Here is a 14678-nt window from a genome sequence, read left to right as displayed (position 1 = left end):
ATCCAAAGCTTTTTATCAGTACCATAAGGAAAGTTGCCAATATTTACATCAGTAACAAAACCAAATATAGATTTCAACACACTTAAAAGGAATAGTTAATCCAAAATTAACATTTGCAGAAAATGTTCCTTCAGGACATCCATGTAGATGAATTTGATTGGAACACATTTGTAGAAATTTAGGTTTACATCATTTGCTCACCAATCGATCCTCTGCAGTGAATGGGTGCCATCAAAGAGTCCAAACAGCTGATAAAACCATCATAATAATCCACAAGTAATCCACAGGACTACAGTGAAGTGAATGCTGTGTCAATAAGAATAAAATCCATTTTAACTTTAAACCATTGCAGTCCTTACTTTCTCCAGTGAATTATGTTTTTATCAGCTCTTTGGACTCTCATTATAACAGCACCCATTCACTGCAGAGGATTCATTGGTGAGCAAATCTGTTTCATTGAGGAAAAAGTCATCTACATCTTGGATGGCCTGAGGTTTTTGAAATTTCAGCAAATTTAAATTTTTGGGTGAACTATTCTTTTAATTCATAAATGATGACTCATAATGATAAATGACCACACAATGACAACACAGTTTGTTTTAGCATGTTTCATGTGATGAAATAATGAAATTAAGAGTCAAATAAAAAGCTTTCTTTCTGTGCTTAAAGTCTGTCTGCAAAGTAATCATTTATCAGTCTCTCTTTGGGCATCATGGATGACTCAAGGGAGTTACAGAGTTCTTCAGTGCCACTTACAGGTTGTAAAAATAGCTTGCACCTGCAATTCAACTGAGACCTTTAGCTTAAAATAGGCAACAGAACTAAAGGAAATAATTTGACAGCAAAGTGCAAGCACAGAGAGTCGACAGACTAGTGTTAGTTCAAAGATATATGGCTTTAAAAATTAACTAAGCAGTTCAGGATTAATGATGAGCAGTTCCTCAGGTATTACCTTAAACTATCTTACAGTAATTTAAGAGTGTAAAATCTGACTAAGGAAGATGTTAATGCAATGAACTGCTAAATGAAAATATTTCAAACTTTGTCTCTAATTCAAAGGCTTGAAATAATCTGTTGATTCACATTCCTTTCAGAACACTTTCTCAATATAAATCTTTTGATATAAAGTATGAACTGCTAAAAATAGAAACTACAAAGGTTTTTATCCCAATGTATTTATGACACAAGACACACCACTCTCCTAAAACAATGCAACCATTCACTGGTGAACAGGTCTTTGCAGTATCCATTCTTAACCTGTTTCCAGAGTGCTTGAAACCATCAAGCTTTCAAAGCACTGAAGCACAAGAAACACAAAGAAGTGATTATATCAAATAACATGCAAAAATCTGTCACACTCATTAACAGTACAAAGTGTGCAGATTATGACCACCATGTAACTTTGGACTCATAGGTTAATCCATGCATTTCACGATTGGTTTCCCGGTTCCTAACCAAACAACAAAATGCCTCGTAGCTGTTTTTGGCTGGTCTTTTTAGGAATGAGATGCCGCGCCGGCTCTCAGACTCGGAACTGACCCCTGAACATAAGTGTCTACAGCAGTCTCTTGTACATCAACCCTGCAGGGGCAAAAGTCAAAAGGCAGCTTGACCCTAATAAAAGAAGGCATCAGGGGTTCCAGAGACATGACCTGGGTCATGGTTAAGTAATAAAATCTAACCATCTGTCTAACACCTATCACAGCAAATAATGTAATGATAAATTGCAGAGAAAGCATTTAAAATGAGTTTAGATTGAGATAAGATTAAACATTTAAATCATTAAATCACGGCATTACTGGATTAGAAGACTATGTGTGCTAAATAAAGCTGGTCATTCAGACAGATAAAATGAGATCCCAGGAAAAAAGTTTACCAGGAAAATAATCTTCTATTATTATTTATGCATTTTTATTTAAGGCAAGGTACATTAATTAAATGTGCAATGTATGCATTTGCTTACATTGCCAGAAAATAAATCATTTTAGAGTTAAAGATTTTTGGATATCTCTTTTTTACCACCCCATAGAATGAATGAATGAATGAATGAATGAATGAAATACTGCCAATAGCCAGAAAAAAATCACTATGTTTTTAGGAATGCAATTTACAAAATCAAGCGAATGCTATATGAACAAACCTTCTGAATACAGATGTTTGGCATCCATGCATTTCACGATTGGTTTCCCGGTTCCTAACCAAACAACAAAATGCCTCGTAGCTGTTTTTGGCTGGTCTTTTTAGGAATGAGATGCCGCGCCGGCTCTCAGACTCGGAACTGACCCCTGAACATAAGTGTCTACAGCAGTCTCTTGTACATCAACCCTGCAGGGGCAAAAGTCAAAAGGCAGCTTGACCCTAATAAAAGAAGGCATCAGGGGTTCCAGAGACATGACCTGGGTCATGGTTAAGTAATAAAATCTAACCATCTGTCTAACACCTATCACAGCAAATAATGTAATGATAAATTGCAGAGAAGGCATTTAAAATGAGTTTAGATTGAGATAAGATTAAACATTTAAATCATTAAATCACGGCATTACTGGATTAGAAGATTATGTGTGCTAAATAAAGCTGTTCATTCAGACAGATAAAATGAGATCCCAGGAAAAAAGTTTACCAGGAAAATAATCTTCTATTATTATTTATGCATTTTTATTTAAGGCAAGGTACATTAATTAAATGTGCAATGTATGCATTTGCTTACATTGCCAGAAAAGAAATCATTTTAGAGTTAAAGATTTTTGGATATCTCTTTTTTACCACCCCATAGAATGAATGAATGAATGAATGAATGAAATACTGCCAATAGCCAGAAAAAAAATCACCATGTTTTTAGGAATACAATTTACAAAATCAAGCGAATGCCATATGAACAAACCTTCTGAATACAGATGTTTGGGTCTTACTTGAAATTTGGTTACCATTCACTTCCTCTGTATGAAAACGAGCAGCTTAGATATTCAGCTAGAGATCTCCTATTGTGCTCCACAGAAGAAAAGAAATGAAAGAGGTTTTGAAAGACATCAAGGTGAATAAATTATGACAGAATGTTCAATTTGAGTAATCCATACTGAGAGTGTACATTGTTTGGTAATAAACTCCTAAAGGGATAGTTCACCCAAAAATGAAAATTATTTCATCATTTACCCTCAACTTGTATGAGTTTCTTTCTTCTGTTGAACACAAAAGAAGATATTTTGAAGAATGTTGTTTTGTTTTTTCCATACAATGGAAACCTCGTCTCTTTTAATGGACTCGATGTTAATGTGTAACTCTATTGTAAAACTGTAAATTATGCCTTTAAACAGAACGTGAAACTAACAATTCTATTTACTGAAATCAATTAAATTAAATTAAATTAAATATATGACTTTATCAGACCTTCTGTACATCATGTGTTCACCACCAGGTACCAAAACTCTCCCGGAAGAAAGGCCAAAGAAGTGGATTCAGGAGATGTAAAGCATGAGGTAAAACACTGAACTAACTTCACATGCTGCATTAGAATATTCAATAATATTACACGGCTTTCTGAAATGCTTGATTCTGACTGGTCAGTCACGACATTCTGAGGTCAGTTATTCCCTAATAATGACTGTCGTTATTAGCAATGCTGTTTAATAACCACTCAGTGTGTGTGTGTGTGTGTGTGTGTAAATTTATTTATGCTGTATTTAAATTAAAAAGTATATTATTTATTTAAATGCATTTTCAGATATATTGTAGAAAATGTTATGCTAATGCTATAGATTATTTTATATATTGTATTATGTTACATTTTTATATATATTACATTTTCTCATATATTTGGAGACATTTTAGTAATTTTTTGCCTTACGGGAGTTTCAAGAGCATTTCTAAGTAATTTCTATGCTGTTGTGGGTTTTTCTTTTTGCATTCTTTATTGTTCGTGTAAGTCTGATCAAAACATCTAGCCGCAAGATTTGAGTTATCATGTCCATACCCCAAACAATACAGGACAATTCAAGTGCCCAGTTTAGGGTTTGTTCAAAATGATAAGCAATAGTAATAGCAATCCTTACCTCTGAAAACACCACCAGTAAGGATTTCAGTTCAAGGTTAAATTTCATATGTTGACAGACTAACATGTGACCTAAATGTCAAGGGCAAACTATATACAAGATCATGCAAGACTCAAAGCACATAATATTGCAAACACAGTCAAATCAAACTACCAGTGTAATATAGAAAATTCATTTTATTTTCTAATATGTTGCTCATGATATAACTTGGGCCACATGTGAGAGGTATCCAAATTGTAATTGAGGAAATGCCAGATGACATCACAGCAGGAGCAACAACTGTTCCCAATGATGTGAGATGAAAATAACATGCATATTTTAGTCATTTCTGAGTGCTGGGTTGGGGCAGACTGGAAAAGAAGGTACGTATCTCAACAAGTGATTGACGGAGCCTGGTGTAGCAATAGCAGAATAGCTCCTAAAATAGCTGGCTGGCACTTATCCTTCCATGGGAGCCAGACAGGGTCAGCTGTTACCAGCACAGAAATGGCCACAGGCTTGCTGACACACTCAGAGGACACAAAAACCAGTAGACCAGTCAAAGGATCATTATTGAACTAAGTAATAAACTAATTCAGAGGGATTTGAGTTAAGCTTATGAGCAAAGAGAAAGAGCGCTGAATGGTGAGTTTGTTTATACATTTTTAAACCGTTATATTGCTTCAAATAATGCATGTGCTAAAGAGGATTTCCCACAACATATCTATTATAGACAACCACTGTTGTGTGACCAGGGACATGGGATTTCCAGAATTTGATTATTCATTTGTGTGTTAAAAACAGGCTGGAAAACAAGCTTAACCTTACTGTGGTTGGAACATCGGTAACCAGCAAATACATAATCATATGTTAATTTTCAACTCACTAACATGCTGAAATTAGTTAAAGAGTATGTCTGTTTGGACACTTTGCTTCATTTTTCCTCATTACATTTTGTTTTTAGACCATTTTAAAGAAAATCTACAATGTGTTGTTAATGAATAGCTTTTGGAGAATGCTTTTGTGGCAAACTGGACAACAAAACATGGTAATTTAACCAATGATTATGGAACTGAGAAAAACAATCCCATAATCATTGTGATACTTAGATCAGATGATTAGCAAGTGTGATTTAATGCAGGTGCACTTCCTAAGTAAATGTTTTACTATACGATAAAAAATAGATTTAAAGGGTTAGTTCACCCAAAAATGAAAATGATATATTCTTTTTTCAGACGAATCCAGTTGGAGTTATATTAAAAATTGTCCTAGCTATTCCAAGCTCTATCATTGCAGTCAGCGGGTGTTGCAGTTGAATAGTCCACAAGTCGTCAAATAAAGTGCGCACATCCATAATAAAATGTGCCGCAGACGGCTCCGGGGGGTGAATAAAGGCCTCCTGTAGCGAATCCATGTGTTTTTGTAAGAAAAATATCCATATTTCAAACGTAATTAACACTTTTCTCCCACTTTCGTTATCTGTCATTCACTGAAGCCGTTCCGGCAGACGTCGTAGCACGTCGGTGTTGTGTGATTAGTGAAGAATGAAGAGAGAGAACAAAACAAAATGGCGGTCACGAATTAGTAGTACAAACCGAGGATTTGCGAAGAAAATTTTTGGAGGATTTCGATATAAACCAAGCGGAGACTGGTTTTCCTTTGCTAAAGTAAGGAAACTTTGCTTCCTTTGCTCCTATAAACAAACTCGCGAGACGAGCATATCTCAGAGGCACGCGCGCGCTGCGCACACGTCATACGCCTTCTGCCGGAACGGCTTCCACGTATAACAGACAGCAGAAGTGAGAGAAAAGTGTTTAAAACTCATGGATTTGCTACAGGGGGCCTTTATTCATCCACCGGAGCCGTTTGTGGCACATTTTATTATGAATGCGCGCGCTTTATTTGATGACTTATGGACTGTTCAACTGCAACACCCGCTGACTGCAATGATAGAGCTTGGAATAGCCAGGACAATTTTTTATATAACTGGATTCGTCTGAAAAAAGAAAGTCATATACACCTAGGATGCTTCGAGGGTAAGTAAATCATAGTCTAGTTTTTCATTTTTGGTTGAACTAACCCTTTAAGTCTATCAGATAGTGAGTTTGAGTTCCTACATATTCAGATACTAAAATACAGCCACAGTTGATCATAATTTTATTTCACAGGCTAGAGGCAAGGCAATATTATGCCCTTGAAACTGATTATTAGTCTGTACCCTTCTGCTCATTCAAGCAAGCTGTGTGCTGCTTCTTGGTTCACGACTGGAAATCCCATTGGTATCTGTGTCACGGAGTCAGATGTTTTCCAGCCTAGTTTCTGAGTGCACTTTGCACACTACACTGATGACTTGCATTCATAGCAGCTGTCCACATTACTATAATGAGAGCTGACAGAGCAGTAACTATCATAACCATCACCATTCCAAAAAGATAAACACCTACAAAATGGATTTAACATAAACAAGCATTAATGGATGCATGTTTGGTGTAAAAATCAATATATCAACCGCACAGTTTTCAAAAAGCAGAGGTCCGTGAAGGTCCTTTGGAGATCTGTGGATATATGATTTTATTTGCAAATGTGATCTGTTGTGCAATAAAAAAGGGTAATAATGTTTGTTAGTGTAATAAAAATTAAAACCATAAATTGTTAAAACAGTTTTTTATGTTTGGGGGTCCTTGTGTCTGCTGAAAGTAAGGGGGTCTCTGTAATTATGTTAGTCTATTTAATGAAGCACATATATTACTTGAAGCAGATTGTAAAATTATAATCATTTTGGAAGGCTTTAGTATGAAGATAGTATGCAAGGTTATGAATGGAGATGGCTTGATTTGACACAAATAGACTTTTCACCATCATGCACTCTTAAAAATAAAGGTGCTTCACGATGCCATAGAAGAACCTTTTTGTCTCTGGTTCGATAAAGAACCTTTAACATTTGAAGAATCTTTCTGTTCCTTTCTGTTCTTCAGATTATAAAAAGGTAAGAAAGAGATGGTTCGAATGGTTCTTTGTGGAACCAAAAATGGTTCTTCTATGGCATTGCTGTGAAGAACCTTTTAAGCACCTTTATTTTTAAGAGTGTAATTTAGACTTAAATCTAAAAACCCTGCTGAAAGCTTGCTGGGCCACAGATAAAGTATCTTGCAAAACTAACAAACAATATCCCTGACAAATCACATGACTGCTCACCTCCCACTGAAAGAAAAACTGTTCTTTTTAAATTAAACTCACATCTGACAGTTCAGAAAGTCTTTGGTGCCCCTGATGTGTGCGTCTGTGGGTCTCGGTTGTAAAAGCACAGACGTTGACCTTGATTTCATTCCTTTATTCAGGACATTAGGAGTCAAAGTTTGAGTCACAATAACCATATCATGATTCTGATCTTTCTGCTGTATTACAGAGGATAAAAGAAGGTCAGTCGCAGACTTCAGAGACAACTTAACTCTCAGCGGATTGGAGAAACCCTCTATTTCCGTCAAAGCTTTGTCTGCACTATATCTGTCAAAAGTGGCAGCTGCAGAACCTGCGGGAAACCTCTTGAAACCAGTTAGTACTTGTATTCTTCATGATACATGTGGTGACCTTTGGGGCCAAGGGGATGAGAGTAAAGCAGGCTACAGGAAGAAAATGCTGCTAAATAAAATGCATGTAACAGCTGCTGAAAAATATTTTCGGTTTACAGTATGTCATGGTTCTAGCTACAAGTTCAAGGAGCATGGGTATATATAAATTATGTTTTATATGAAATTAAGTTAGTAAAATCAGTTCCTGGTTACGTTTTGATCATATAAGCACCTCAGACTTACTTGTAATGTCCTTGAATTTTATTTGTTCTAGGACCAGTATATCACTTCTCCAACTGGAAAAAGGCAGAACACAATCAAGGTAAAGAAAATTGGTTTCAAATACAGTATATATTTTAATCCAGTGGTAAACCTTATTTTGGCTTCTTTATTTGATTTAGAGTTCAAATTAACCACTAGCAAACTTCACCCCTGTAGTGAATGTAATTTGTAATAGTGTGTGTAAATATTGTGTTTTATTAAAAATGCACATTATTCTTAAAAAATAAACTAGGCCTTTTTTGTGTGACTGTTTAGTGCTATAAAATATTAGCAGCTTGTCTTTCTGTAATTGCATACTTAAATAAATAAATTCTGGTGGTGAACCCTTAGCTCTCAGGTGTGAAATAAAATAATAACAGGAAACTACATTTACTGTGTTTGATTAACTACTCATTTGCAGGACAGAACATATAATCATTGTGGGTGTTTTCACTGGTCTTTTGCGCTCATAATAACATTACTAACATAAGTTATAACATTCTCAACTGCCTGTATTCAGATTGCTGAAATGATTAACTATTAGAAATGTTTTGGCTCAAAACGCTGGTTTTCTTTGGCATGCGGTTTGGCTTCCTTACAGTTCAACAGGTATGTTTAACTTCTTAACCATTTATGTTTGCTAAAAGTTTATCATAACCATTTGAAATAATAGGCTAATATATTAGCTACTGTAATCTAATGAGGTCGTTCTTTGTTTTTTAGATGGCTGAAGGTGCACAAAACAGCATTGCATATGCACCTGAATCAAATCCTCCAATACACCATCTGGAAACCAGCCCTGATGAACATGAAAGACCCTTTACATCACCACCTCCTACAAGAGAAGCAATATCAATTCTGCATCAATGGCGACAGAAATGCGAGCTTAGACGACTGCTAAAGCACACTTACCCTGAGCTGAAAAATGTAGACAGTTTGGTAGAAGAGGAGCTGGCTGATATTCTTAACATGGACCCAGACACAGACACTGGACACCAGAGTGAGTTCCAGTCCAGGTGCTGGCTGTTTGAGAACCATGAAATCAATTCAGTGGAAATCCATGATCAAAAACTACAGATGAAAAAGGAGTTTCAAGAGGGGGACATCAAGAGAAGCGTCTGCATGTTTGAACAACCTACGTCTAACTCCCACAATGAAGACAACAAACCTCAACTCAACAAATCAGAGGAAGTGACATCAGAGCAGAGCATAAAGGTGGATGTGAAAGCCACGTGCAGAATGTTCGAAACTCAATCGATGGATAGTCAAAACCCCTGTCCAAGGAAAAACATTGATTGTGAGGAAGAAAGTCGATCACACCAAAAACCAAAGAGTCAATTTGAGACTGATGGAAAAGAAACATCAGACCTTCACAATAACAGTCTAACCAATGAACTCATGGACACAAATGAGGTGTTTGTAAGTATATCTAAAGCCAAACAGGTCTTCGAAACAGTATCACATGACAAGGAGAACATCTCACCAACAAATGACAACTTCGGCCAAGAACAAGAACTGCTGAAGGCAAATGTAAGAAACAGAGCTCAGATGTTTGAATCAACTCCACTTGATAAGATCAATCAGCAAACCAAGGAAGAATCAGAAACCATCTTGGAGAACACACAAGAAACTCTATTTTCTTTATGCAATTTCAGTATCATGCATTCTGATGGAACCATCCTCGAAGCTAATGAAAATGGCAATGTCAAAAAAGCAAGATATAACTTCATACAAGAAGATACAAGACCAGAAATTCAGGATGAAGAGATAGTGACTGGAAGCATAAAGAACATCATGCTTCAGATGCTACCAGGAACAAACTTGAACCCAATTGTGACCTTCCTAAAAGAGGACAGTCAGGGCAATGTGGAGATTCAGAAAGTAGATGTCCCCATTGTCCACCAACTTCCATTCACTCGGGATAAAGAGTGCAGAACTGCCAATGTGGTGCAGATTACTGAAGATCTACTCAGTCAAGAGAAGTCCATCAGAAAAGGAGTCTTAATACAAGATGGAGCCACAGGAACGAGAGAGATAACTGTTTATGCTCTATTTATCCACAGTGAAGACAGTACAGGGGTAATGGAGTTTGGTCAAATTGATTTTAGATCCATTCCCTCACGTCTAAGGAACATTCCAGAGTCTGAAAATTGTGATCTGAAGACAGATATTAGTTCATCAGAAAGTTCTTCAGTAGTAGATACAAACAAAACTAGTAATGTGCAGCTATTCCAGAGCTGCATTGAGAAAGGAGACCTTGATCATCTAAAATGCCTGCAGGAAACATCATCAGATGTAGATATAGGTGCATCTACTGGGGAATCAGAGAAAACAAGTTATATTATACCAGGTGAAGTTAGCAATATACCAGGTGAAGTTAACAATATCAAAGCCTTTTTTACTACCAATATAGATGACACAAGCATGCAGTCGGATAAAAACAAGTCAAAACTGTCACCTGAAGAAAGTTTGGTAAATAATGAAAACGATTATGCAGAAGCAACAAACCAATCTGAACATTGTTCTGACACAGATGACCATCTAAAAAAAGAAAGAAGTCTCCAAAATCAAGAGATCATGGATGATGGAGTCGTTCTTCAAGCAGAACTAGTTGATGCTGTTGAAGACGATGAGTTGGTGAATTTACAAACAGCCATTATGAATCTTCATCAGGCGACAATAGAGGCAAAAGCTCTTCAGAAGAGTGTACAAGCAAAACATGCTTCCCAAACAAACCAAACCCAACAAATCTGTGATTCTGGTTCAATGACCCATGAGTTTACACATGTGAAAAACAATGATAATGTAAGTGAAAATGAAGAGCTCTCACAGTTTTCCAAAACTGAACTGGAAGAAGAAAGTAAGGAGGATGTTATGAGAGGTAGCATACAGGCAGCTCTTGATTCCTTGGGAAAGTCGAATTTTAATGTCACAAAGGGTGATTTTAAATCTGCAATGATTTATAGGAATTCTGCTAAAGGATATGCAGGACACAAAAAGACAGATGAAGTGATGATGAACCAGACAAGTGATAGGACTAAAGACAATAAGTCAGCAACATCGTCTCCTGTGCCTCAAGCTGAAAAGGAAGCTTTAAAATCACCTAAGAGAACTGACACAACCCCTTGTGAAAGGTCAATTGAAAACAAACCAAAGACATGTTCTCCTTTGCCTGTCTCTGTAGAAACATCTGCTAAAAATCGTAGAACTCCTGTTGGACCCAAACCAGCTATCCCACCTAAACCAGATCATTTAAAGCTTAAGCCAAACCCTCTTGGTTCTGAAACTGACGCAGAACATCTCAACAAATGCCAAGTCCCTCCTACTTCTTCAAAACCACCAACTGAGCAGATTAATGAATCTTCACCTTACAAACAATGCCCGTCTCATGAAAATGCACCCTGCAAAAGAGCACAGCATACTGATGCTAATGAACATGAGCCCAGTGATACATCAGTGAGCAACACTGAAAGTCCTAAAGATAAAATGCTAAATGGTGTAGAGGTTGTTGAAGAAACTCCAAAGTGCTCCCCAGAAAGCATTGTCAATGAATCTTCCACAGGATTTCATGCTACTCTTCAAAACTTTGGGGTAAAGCCGAGTGGTTCAGTGCCTCCTGTAAAACCAAAAAGAATCAAAATGGCAAAAGAAAACGTGAAGAACTCCATTAGCAACTCTACCACTTTGGAAACTGAAACAGCACAGGGAATTCCTCCTCCTCACAACAATGACCCCTCAGGCGAGACTTGTAAGACAGATACCAACAACCGTGAAATGAGAAATGATAAAAGCGATGATCAACAAGTTAGTGGAGTGGTGAGACGGGAAAAGAAAATTAGAGGAGAGACTGAGGACGAGCAAAGGCAGAGGCTCTCGGTGCACTTGGATGAAATCATGAAAGGAAACGTGCCAGCTGTCATGGAGATCTTTGACAAGCTGAAAAAGCAAGACGAACTCAAAAACATACTCTCCAAAGTGGAGGAAATCGAAGAAGACACCAACAAAGTGGACGTGAGCTCACTTAAAAACATTTTTGAGAGCATACCTGATTGGGTCGTGCCTCGGGAGAAGAAAATCAAACCAAAAATAGTTCCACCAGAACATACTGGAGCACCAAGTGAACCTGAGATGATGTCATCAATGGAGGTAGCTTTTGAGGACCTGGAGAAAGCTGGTGCTGAGATCATCCGTTTAAAAGACCAAACGCTTGCAAGACTCATGGATATAGAGGAGGCCATTAAAAAGGCTCTTTACTCAGTATCGACTCTAAAATCTGACTCTGACATTGTAGGACTTTCTGGTCTCTTCAGGGAGTCAATGGTGGCTGTACAAGGTTCACCTCCTGCAGGTAATATCAGGAAAATCAGCATTGGGTCAAGCAAATCACCAAAAGCTCAAAACCAGATTGGAAAGAGAGTTTCTGAACAGTCAACAACACAGAAAAAGACAGAGCTTTTTATTCCCACAACGAAACAGAGATCAGCCTCACCAGCATCTCCTTCGTTTATTTCCATTCAGTCTGCAGCGAGGAAGCCTACGGAGTCGCCATCACCTCAGATCAGTACCCTGAAGGAAGAACCCAAAGAAGAGACCAAGCTGCAGTGCTGCTGTAGTGTGCCTTCAGACCGCAGGCAATGTTCTGTCACAAAAGGAGCATCCTCGAGCCCTGCGAATACACGGCGGCAGGTCAGTGTGCTGGAAGTGCAAACCAGGCCTGAAGGAGAGAGAGTCACCGGAACAAAAACCATCAGCGAGAACTATGAGAGGATGGACTGCTTTGGCAACAAATTCTACTCCTCGAAAACCTCCACAGTCGTGACAACCCAACCTGAAACCAGGACAACTTCTAAAAAGCTCATCATGAGCAGTCCAGCCACAACTGAAATTGTCACGTACCCAAGAATCAACACACCTTTAATTAGAGAAGACCGTCCCCCACTGTAAATTTATTTCGAAATTTATGTTGGTTTTGGTTGCAATATAAATGAAAGATCTAATCATGTGACAGCCAATGCATTTTTTTGGACTTTTTTGCTTGGTTATCTTTTGAATAATACTTCACTATTCCTGTTTCCGTTTGTTAGTATTTCAGTTTCAGTTTTTGTGTGAATCCATATTTTTTAAAACTATATGATTTCCTCAGTGTGTTGCAGTCATGCAATAAACATGTTCTGATATTTCTGTGAATACAATATAATTTGAATTTCTGCCATATTTGTCAATAAAAATGATAGAAACGTGTCATGTCACATTATGAATTTCAGTAAGCATCTTTTCTTTTATTACAAGAAAAGAAATCCAAGGCACTTCTTCCGGTCCAAAAAAGTTAAAAAGCCCTTTCTCCCAATGTCACAGATTAATTATACCTACACCTGTCATTCATTTGATACCTGACACACTCTGAGGAAGGCTGAAGGCCGAAATGCTTCAGTGTGCAGAGTTTTAGTAATTTTTAATGTTTCTATTTAAATGGCCATAAGTGTGAATAAAGGCTTTTTAACTTTTTTGGACCGGAAGAAGTGCCATTTCTTTTCTTGTAATAGTTGTTTCAAACCCAACCAAAGAGCACCTTCTGGGATTACTTCACAAGGTCCTTTCAGCAAGTGGCGCTTCATGATGTTTCCTATGATCTGTCGAGTGTGAGGTTTTCTCTTATGTTATCACAGGAAAACTGAAAGTAACAGAGTTAATTCATAACTTTTTCATTTTGTTGCAAATTTGTGTTAATTTGTATGGCTGCGTTTGTACGTTTTCGTATTTGCTTGCGCTCCACTGAGGGGGTAGGTTTAGGGAAGGACCTTCATACTTCTTTCATACAAATCACGCTATATGAATTTTCCCAAATAGCTGTTTCTTATTAAATTGGATGGACTGAAACAGTGATCAACCAAAATATTTCCCGAAAATATTCTGGTAAAATTATTTCTTAAAGAGTCAAACATTTTAAAATGCCTAGCAGTTCAGTATTTTATGTACATTCAAAGATCAAAGTATATAATCCTGTGTTTTTAATAATCAACATTTCGATTTAAATGCTTTACATTTTCTTTTTTAAATATGTTTAACTATTTAAATTGACATTAAATGTACATTCCATTAAGTAATTATGTTTTATGTATTAATTATAAAATGTTTTCAGAATTTAATCATTTAGAAATTGTTTGAACTTAGAGGAGTACTACGGAACATGACATGCAAGAAAAAATAGATGGATGGAAACGCAGCTAATGATAAAAGATTTCATATCTTTAAGAAAAATATATAATTCAACCGATGGATAGACATTGTGAAGCCAAAATACAGCTTTTTCAAGGCATACAGTGTGAATCCCATGATTAACACCAGTGTTTTCCAAAAGCCAATGCTGCATAAAAAAAACCCTAATAGCTTAAGTGAATTAAAAGCTAACTTCTGACCCAAAGTCTTATGGTATGGAGGTTTGTTAACCCTTTCATGTGACTGTAGTTTCAGCCAGCAGCTCAGGAAACATGCTCAGCCTGTCTGAAACCAGTTTACCCAATGGAAAGAATGGCAGCGGATAAACTCGTTTTTCACAAAACTTGTTTCTGCTGCAAGCACTGCAAAAAGAAACTGAGGTAAGAATGTTTTTGATAATGATAAAAGCCGATAATGAACATCACTGAAATGTAAACATTTTAAACACATTACATTTACGATTCTAAATCAGTGAAAACACTTTGGCACCATAATGCAAATAAATAACAGCAAATCATTAAATAGGAAGTGCTGAAGTTGCAGTTTTGCACCAGCTTTCAGACTTTGCCTCTTAAGCTGTTAACCAACTTTGCTGACATTGCAGCTG

General features: G+C 37.0%; 1 protein-coding gene across 1 annotated transcript; it reads left to right on the top strand.

The window, feature by feature from the left end:
- Nucleotides 1–712: 712 nt before the first annotated feature.
- On the top strand, nucleotides 713–12857 carry LOC107591274 (xin actin-binding repeat-containing protein 1-like). Its single transcript, XM_016280389.1, has 4 exons — nucleotides 713–758; nucleotides 7432–7577; nucleotides 7869–7916; nucleotides 8579–12857. Exons 1-4 carry the CDS (start codon nucleotides 713–715, stop codon nucleotides 12797–12799), a joined length of 4461 nt encoding a protein of 1486 aa, XP_016135875.1. The 3' UTR covers nucleotides 12800–12857.
- Nucleotides 12858–14678: the final 1821 nt, after the last annotated feature.

Source organism: Sinocyclocheilus grahami, unplaced genomic scaffold, assembly GCF_001515645.1.
Source record: "Sinocyclocheilus grahami isolate Dianchi unplaced genomic scaffold, SAMN03320097.WGS_v1.1 scaffold139.1, whole genome shotgun sequence".
NCBI lineage: Eukaryota > Metazoa > Chordata > Actinopteri > Cypriniformes > Cyprinidae > Sinocyclocheilus > Sinocyclocheilus grahami.
The sequence above is the reverse complement of the archived record's forward strand: the minus strand, read 5'-3'. Positions and strand labels throughout refer to the sequence as shown.